This window comes from Vulpes lagopus, chromosome X (assembly GCF_018345385.1).
Source record: "Vulpes lagopus strain Blue_001 chromosome X, ASM1834538v1, whole genome shotgun sequence".
Lineage (NCBI taxonomy): Eukaryota > Metazoa > Chordata > Mammalia > Carnivora > Canidae > Vulpes > Vulpes lagopus.
The window spans coordinates 119,154,600-119,162,416 of NC_054848.1; the positions used below are offsets into that span (position 1 = coordinate 119,154,600).

At 48.9% G+C, this 7,817-nt stretch overlaps 1 protein-coding gene across 1 annotated transcript; it reads left to right on the forward strand.

Annotated features, from left to right (window-relative positions):
- The first annotated feature begins 459 nt into the window (after positions 1 to 459).
- LOC121482707 (melanoma-associated antigen 10-like) lies at positions 460 to 3,431 on the forward strand. Its single transcript, XM_041740513.1, has 3 exons — positions 460 to 544; positions 1,909 to 1,949; positions 2,388 to 3,431. Exons 1-3 carry the CDS (start codon positions 460 to 462, stop codon positions 3,429 to 3,431), a joined length of 1,170 nt encoding a protein of 389 aa, XP_041596447.1.
- The last annotated feature ends 4,386 nt before the right edge of the window (positions 3,432 to 7,817 follow it).

Below are 7,817 nucleotides of genomic sequence, written 5' to 3' on the forward strand. Positions count from 1 at the left end.
CGGGGGCTGGGGGTGGGGACCGGAGCCCCCGGAGCTCAGGAGCCGGGGCTGGGGCAGGGGCACAGGGCGTGCCTGTGGGGACGGGGGCCCTGGAGCCCAGGACAGAGGGGACCTGGCAGGAGGTCGCCAGGGATAGGAGGCCTGGGAGGCCCCCTGGGCAGGCTGGGGTTGGGGACCGGAGCCCCCGGAGCTCAGGAGCCGGGGCTGGGCAGGGGCACAGGGCGTGCCTGTGGGGGCGGGGGCCCTGGAGCCCAGGACAGAGGGGACCTGGCAGGAGGTCGCCAGGGATAGGAGGCCTCGGAGGCCCCCTGGGCAGGCTGGGGACCTGCGTGCGGCCGGGCGGCCAGACTTCCCCATCTGGGTCTCCCGAGAGACTGGGGGACCCTGGCTTCAGGTGCAGGGCTTCGGACAAGTGGGCACAGGGGAGAGCCCCGGATGCTGCCGGGATTCCTGGCGAGGATGCAGAGGGAGGATGGGGGGTGGACCCTGCACGCCAGCGGAGTCAGTCCTGGGAAGGTCCGTTGCGGGAGGATAGAAACACAGGGTGAGTCCAGACTTCCGCATCCCGGTCTCAGAATAAGGGCCTCATGTAAGGATCAAACCTCAGGTGGTCAGAGGAAAGGTCCCAGGAGCTAATTGGAGTCAAAGTATGAACCCTGAGGGACGACAGAAGCGACCACACAGAGGTTAGGTCCCAGTGTCTGTCTAGGAAGGCTCCTGGATGGGAAGGGGACATGCAGCCAATCTGGCCAGTTCCACATCCTGGTCTCTGAGAGACTAAGGGCCTGTTGTCAGAAGTAGGGCCTCAAGTAGTCAGAGGGGAGGGTCCAAGTCCTGCTGGGATTCCTGGTGAAGATGCAGAGGAAGGTTTGAGGGACCCTGGACCCCCAAACAGAGTCAGTCCAGGAAAGTTCCTGGTCGGGAGAGGTAGAGACAGGGACATGTAGGGAGTCCAGATTTCCACATCTGGGTCTCAGAGAGTCAGGAGTCCTGGTGTAAGGAGCAGGATGACAAGTCAGGAGAGAGGACAGCCTATGTCCTGCCAGGAGTCAGGGTGAAGACCCCAAGGTAGGACTGAGGGGACCCTTGACCCCAGAATAGAAGGGGCTCTCAGAATCGGGTCACAGCTGTCAGCCCCAGCAGGTCCCAGGCAGGAATTGGGGAAGGGTTGCCAATGTGTTAACTGAGTTCCTGCTTAAGCATCTGAGGGAATTGAGGGTTCAGCATAGAGGGCTGTACTGTGGTGAACAGATGGAAAGGGCCCAGGCTTTGTCAGGAGACAGTGAGGACCATGAGAAAGGACTGGGTAAATCCATGTAAGAATACACGAAACCTCAGCCCTTCCTGCCCATTTATGTCAGCCATGGGAGGACCTAAAGCTGTGGTGCTCCCTCTCTTCCATCTTTGGTCTCACATAAATGTGAGACTTTCATTTAAAGAGAGTGGCCTCAGGATAAGAGAGGGAAGCCCTGCTACGCATCAACATAGGGACAGAGCATGCATTCCCCCCACCCCCAGTCCCAGGACAGATGGACTCCACAGTGCTTGGCTGCCCCTTGCTGTTCCCCCTGAAACACCTTTGCAGGTATGTCCAGAAGTGGCTTCCCCTCACTTCCTTTTGTTCAGTGTCAGAGGTCTTGTTCTGAGAGTTTTGTCTCAGGCCAGCAGAAGGAAGGGGTTCACATCCTGTCAGGGGAAAGGTGAGTCTCCTGAATGAGCATGGAGGGGACTATCCAGACTGAATTTTTGGGGACCTCACAGAGTCTGGCCCAGCCCTCCAAGTCAGCACTTGGGGTGTAGGGCTGTGCTCGCAGTCTGCACTTTCACATGCCCTTTCCCTCCCTTTTACAGGGGATCCAGGAATTGGGTAATAGGGCCTTGGCCTCAGTGTAAGACATGCATTCTCAGGTCAAAAAGCTGAGGAGGACCGGGCAATGCCAGGAGTCAAGGTGAGATGATGCTCTAATGTGGAGCCAGGGGTTTTCCCATCCCAGAACAGAGGGGACCCTACAGCACCCAAGCCCACCCAAGCTCATTCTCAGTCCCAGAACCTCAGACCCTGCTGGCTGCACCCTGAGGAACTGGCTCACTTCTTTCTTCAGGTTCTCAGGGGACAGGTCTCCCAAGAGGAGAGACCCCTTTGAGACTCTAGAGCATCCCTAAAGAGGAGACTCCTGAGATGCCTTTGTTAGAGTCACCAAGGATGTGTTTCTCAGCTGAGACCCCTCATGCTCCCTCTCTCCCGCAAGCCCATAGGTCACATCACCCCCCTCCTGTGCATACTCTTGCCAACAGTAATCATGATTCCCACTCCAAAGTGTTGGTGTCACATGCTTGAAGAGCACCTTTAGTCCCAAAGTGTGACACAGGGTCTTTTGGGGACACAGGTTCCTGAAACTAAGAAAAATGCAACCTCCTTCTTCTCCTCCTATTCCTCCCCTTTCTCTTTCTCTTCTTCCTTCTCATCCTCCTCTTCCTATTCCTCCTCTTCCTCTTCCTTCTGTTACTTTCTGATCCCAGGCACTATGAAGATTTCTGCTGCTTCTGGATCACCAGGTCTTCTCCAGAGTCCTCAGAGAGCCTGCTCCTCCACTGCCATGGAAGTCACTCCATCAATCAGATCAGATCAGGGCTCCAGAAGCCAAGAAGAGGAGGGGCCAAACACTTTGCAGGCCCTGCCAGAAACTGTGCTCTTACTTGAAGATGCCATAGATGATAAGGTAGCTGACCTGGTGGCATTCCTGCTTCTCAAGTATAGAACAAACGAGCTGACCACACAGGCAGAAATGCTGAAAACTGTCAGCCAAGATTACCAGGAGCTCTTCCCTGTGATCTTCAGCCAAGCTTTTGAGTGCATGCAATTGTTCTTTGGTGTTGATGTGAGGGAAGTGGATTCCAGTGATCATGCCTATGTCTTAGTTACTGCCCTGGGCCTCACCTGCGATGAGATGCCGAATGGTGAGCAGAGTGTGCCCAAGACTGGCCTCTTGATAAATATCCTTGGTGTGATATATATGGGTGGCAACTGTGCCCCTGAGGAGGATGTCTGGGAAGTGCTGGGAGTCATGGGGGTGTATGATGGTCAGGAGCACTTCATCTATGGGGAGCCCAGGGAGCTCCTCACCAAAATCTGGGTGCAGGAAGGCTACCTGGAGTACCGGCGGGTGGCGGGCAGCAACCCTGCCTGCTACAAGTTCCTGTGGGGTTCCAGGGCCCATGCCGAAACCAGCAAGATGAAAATCTTAGAGTTTTTGGCCAAGGTCAATGATACCATCCCCAGTGCCTTTCCTGTCTGGTATGAGGAAGCCTTGAGAGATGAGGAAGTGCGATCCCAAGCCAGGGTTGCAGCCAGGGATGTAGTGGGAGGGCCAGGACCAGGGTCAGTTTTAGGGCCATATCCAGCAGCTTCTCTTGCTCCAAGGGAAGTCTGAGGCAGTTATTTCATTTTGTGTTTGAAGAAAGCAGTCACTGGTATAAGTGGTAAAGAGGCAGAATTGGGTTTGGTGGTGGTGGTGGGGGGTTGGGTGTATAACATCTTTGTGTGCTTGTTCCATAAGAATGATTTGGAATTTCCTCCTTTTGGTATTTTTCAAATGTTGCTCCTATTAATGGAAGATATAATTAACATCAAGTACTAAGTTTATAAATGACATTAGTCACAAATATATTGCTACTTACTCCATTTAATAAGTATCTTGTGTGTTTTATACTTATATTTATTTCTTTTGTCTTTAACTTTCATACTAGCTTTATAAGCAATTAATCCACTACCTTTACTATATATTTAATTTTACTGGTGAGATTTATGCTTTCATATGTTTTCTTGTTACTAATTAGTGTGCTTTCTTAAGGAAATCCCTATAACATTTCTGGCCAGTTCAGTGGTGATGAACATCTTGAGCTTGTGCTTGTCTGGAAAACCATTTATCTTTCCTTCAATTCTGAGCCATGACTTTGCTGGGAAGAGTATCTTGGTTGGAAGGTTTCTTTTTTCTTTCAACACTTTGGGTATATTGTGCCACTCTCATCTGCCCTGCAAAGTTTTTGCTGAAAAATCAGTTGATAGTGTTATGGGAGTTCCTCATAACAAGTTGTTTTTCCCTTGCTGATTTGAAGATTTTCTGTGTTTTGCTATTTTGTAAAACAAATTAGGAAACCTTCCGTCTCACTTTGAGATGTGAAACAAGATAACATAGCATTGGAAAAGAAGTTTCCTTAAAAATGTGAAAGAAGTCAGCAATAAAACAGATGGAGTCAAGAAATAGAGAAACAAATGGGGCACCTGTATGGTTCAGTTGGTTAAGTGTTGGACTCCTGATTTTGGCTCAGATCATGATCTCAGGGTTGTGAGATCAAACCCTGTGTCAGGCTCATGTGCTGGGCACGGAGTCTGCTTGAGATTCTCTCTCTCCTTCTCCCCCTGCCCTTCCCCCTGTAAAAAAAAGAAATAGAAAAAGTAAAATTTAGTTAATTATTGGAGTGTATCATTCTATAAAATTAAAAGCAGTATTTATCATTTTGAACATGGAATAATGTATAGGATTGGGTTTTTAAATGTTTTTACTTAAATTCCAGTTAACATACAATGTAATTTCAGGTGTACAATTTAGTGATTCAACACTTTTATACAACACTGATGCTCAACAGGACAAGTGGACACCTTAATCCCCATCACTCATTTCACCCATTCCCCTACCCACCTCCCCTCCAAAAACCTTTAGTTCTCCAGAGTTAAGAGTCTATTTCTTGGTTTGCCTTTCTCTCCTTTTTTCCTTTTATCAATTTTTGTTTCTTAGATTCCACATTTGAGTGAAATCATATGGTATTTGTCTTTCTCTAACAGACTTTTTTACTTAACATAATACACTCTAGTTCCACCCATGTCATTGCAAATGGCAAGATTTCATTCTTTTTGATGGCTGAGATATTCTGTGTGATTGTGTGTGTGTGTATGTGTGTGTGTGTGTGTCTGTGTGTATACACCACAAGTTCTTTATACATTCATCAGTTGATGGACATTTGAGCTGTTTCCATAATTTGGCTATTGTAGATAATTCTCTTATAAACATTGAGGTGCGTTTATCCCTTCAAATTATTATTTTTGTGTTCTTTTGATAAACACCTAGTATGTAGTTGCTAGATCATAGGGTAGTTCTACTCTGGAAAGCAGTATGGAGGGGCCACAAAAAATTTTTAAAGTTAAAAATAGAATTGTTGAATCACTATGATTATATAACTGAAACTAATATAACATTGTATGTTAACTATACTTCAATTAAAAAATATATACCAGGATATACTTGACTAATTCAAAAGTGTCTCAGATATTAAATCTTTAAATAAGACCCCTGCTCTGGGGTTATTTTATTCCCCATTCATTAATTAGGCACTGACTGTTTAGAAGGCCTAGTGTAAAGGGTGAGGATGCTAGCATACACAAGACACCCCCCCCCCCGCCACATTCCATACAATTATAAAGTCTAGGAGCAGCAAACATATCAGGACAATAGTGAGATAATTTCTAACTCCTTAGTAAGAAATAAAAGAAGGGATGAGAAAGGGGGGTGTACAGGTAATAATCAAATGTAGATGTCTCAAGCCTGGGAAGTTTGGAATTGTGCAAAACTGTGATTCCTTTTGTAGGAGTTAATTATAGTGAAGTTGAGGGGAGCCAGCAGCCAGATTCACACACGTTGTGTCTTAGGATTGAAAGAGGAGCCAGGAATAGAAAACTCAACTTAGCAGAGTGTTTGATTCTTTCTTTATGATTAGTGGTTACACCAGAAAAGAATCTCTAACTGACGTAGATAGGAAGCACTGCACTCTTGTCCTGGTGCAGTGGAAAACAGTGCACAGACTAGGTGGTTTTTTTCTTTAAGATTTTGTTTATTTCTTCATGAGAGACACACAGAGAGAGAGAGATGTAGAGACACAGGCAGAGGGAGAAGCAGGCTCCATGCAGGGAGCCTGATCCGGGACTCGATCCCAGGACTCCGGGTTCACAACCTGGAAGAAAGGCAGACGCTCTACCGCTGAGCCACCCAGGCATTGCTGAACTAGGTGTTTTATATGCATCATGTGCAAGGATTTCTGGGGAAATACAATCCTATATTCCTTTGAAGGAGCCCCGAAGACTCTCGACTAACTCTTGTTCCTGACCACGGAAAGTCAGAGCCCACGACATCAAAAAGACATTTTAATTTGGTTCTCTCCAGTGCCATCGGGACAGCTGTAAGTCAGCAAAGTTGAGGTTTGGGTGGGGAGAATTGAAGGAAAGCAGTGTTTGGGTGCAAAAGCAGCCGGGAGGGAGGGAAGGAGTCAGTCTTTGACTCGAACTGTAGGCTTGTAGCACCTCTGTGTTGTATCCAGCTGGGACAACTCCCCGCACCCGAGTTCCACACATAGCCTCCTATAGCCCACATACAGCCCCTGATTTAGAAAATGGATTGAGTTTCGTATTTGAAGCACCCTCTCTGGCCGATTAGCTGGTCCAGGTCAGGTTGAGCTGCAGGTACTCTAACTCTGGCCGGGCTAACAAAACCTATCCCAGAGGAGAGCGCGGGAGGCCCCAGGGTCAGGACAGCATTAAACATAGCTGCCGTTCATCCAGGTTCCAATGTATGCCAGGCGCCATGCAAGGTGCTTCCTGTCCCCAACACACATTCCTGCCGTCCGACAGGGCGGGGCGGCTCCAACCACCTACTTCACAGGTGACAACCCCAAGGCTCTCAGGGTTGGTCCTTTTCCCAGGATCACATGGCTGGTGAGTGACGAGGCAGAGACTAGAACCCTGGTGTGAAGCCATGTCGAGTCCATGCTGTCCCCTCCCCGCCCAGCCTGTGGCCAGCCTTCTGACTTCTACATCAGGAGTGAGGACAGCGTGGTGTCTCCCAGGTGACAAAAGGATGGATGCCGTGGCGAAGGTTCCAAGACCTGGGCTAAGGAAGGCAGGTGACAATGAGAATCAAACAGGATTTGGGTCGTGTCTGTGGGCTCGTTAACCTAGAGTTCTTCTGTCTGAGCCCCAGAGGCCTTCGGGAACTGGCTGCCCAGGTGCTGGCAATGTTTCCAGACTTAGCACTTTCCCGAATGACAGCGCCTTCCCCTGGTTTTCGCCTCGTGTTCTTCTGTCTACCTCTTGGACCTGGCCCGCTAATGAGTCATCACTGGTCCGCGTAGAACAGGTAGGAATCACCTTCTCTCCCCCGACACAGAACCTAACTCTGTAGTCGCCTCTGGCCATTAAATGCATAAAGCGAATCGTCCCCGCTGAGATTACAGAATCATTTGAAAACTAGACGTGGTCCTGTATTTGGAGGTATTTGGAAGTAGGTGTCACACAAGAGATGCTTGAGAAAGTTCAAAGAACTCCAAGGCAAATGTGACCTCAGAAACTCCTCCCAGGGATAAAGTCAGTTGTCACAACAAATCATGTAGTCGCTTTTGGTTGAGCACCTACTGTGTACCGATAGTGTCCCTGGCTCAAGAGGCCCCCCGGGGCTTCTGAGGTCGTGGCGTAGCAGGGTGTGAGTCATGTGCTGTGGCAGGATGACTGGCCTGTGTCACAAGAAGTGGTCCAAGGTGCACATGTTTGCGGGCTGTGAATCCTGTGGAGATGGCGCCTTTTCTTATTCAACTGGTGAGGAAGGGTGGGCTCCAGGGCAGGAGAAGGCACATGCAGGGGCTGAGAATCTCCTGATAGACCACGTTTCCTAGGAAGGAAGCACCGTGGACCATCCTGTTGAGAGCATCCCCACCTCCAAGATGGTGTTTGGACCTGGGAAGAGACGTCTATGGTGATACCCTCATTATTAGTT

Coding starts and splice junctions, on each gene's coding strand:
- LOC121482707 (XM_041740513.1), top strand. CDS start 460: ATGCAGAGGGAGGATGGGGGGTGGACCCTGCACGCCAGCGGAGTCAGT. Junction 545..1,908: donor CGGGAGGATAGAAACACAGG/GTGAGTCCAGAC, acceptor ATGCATTCTCAG/GTCAAAAAGCTGAGGAGGAC. Junction 1,950..2,387: donor GGGCAATGCCAGGAGTCAAG/GTGAGATGATGC, acceptor TTGGGGACACAG/GTTCCTGAAACTAAGAAAAA.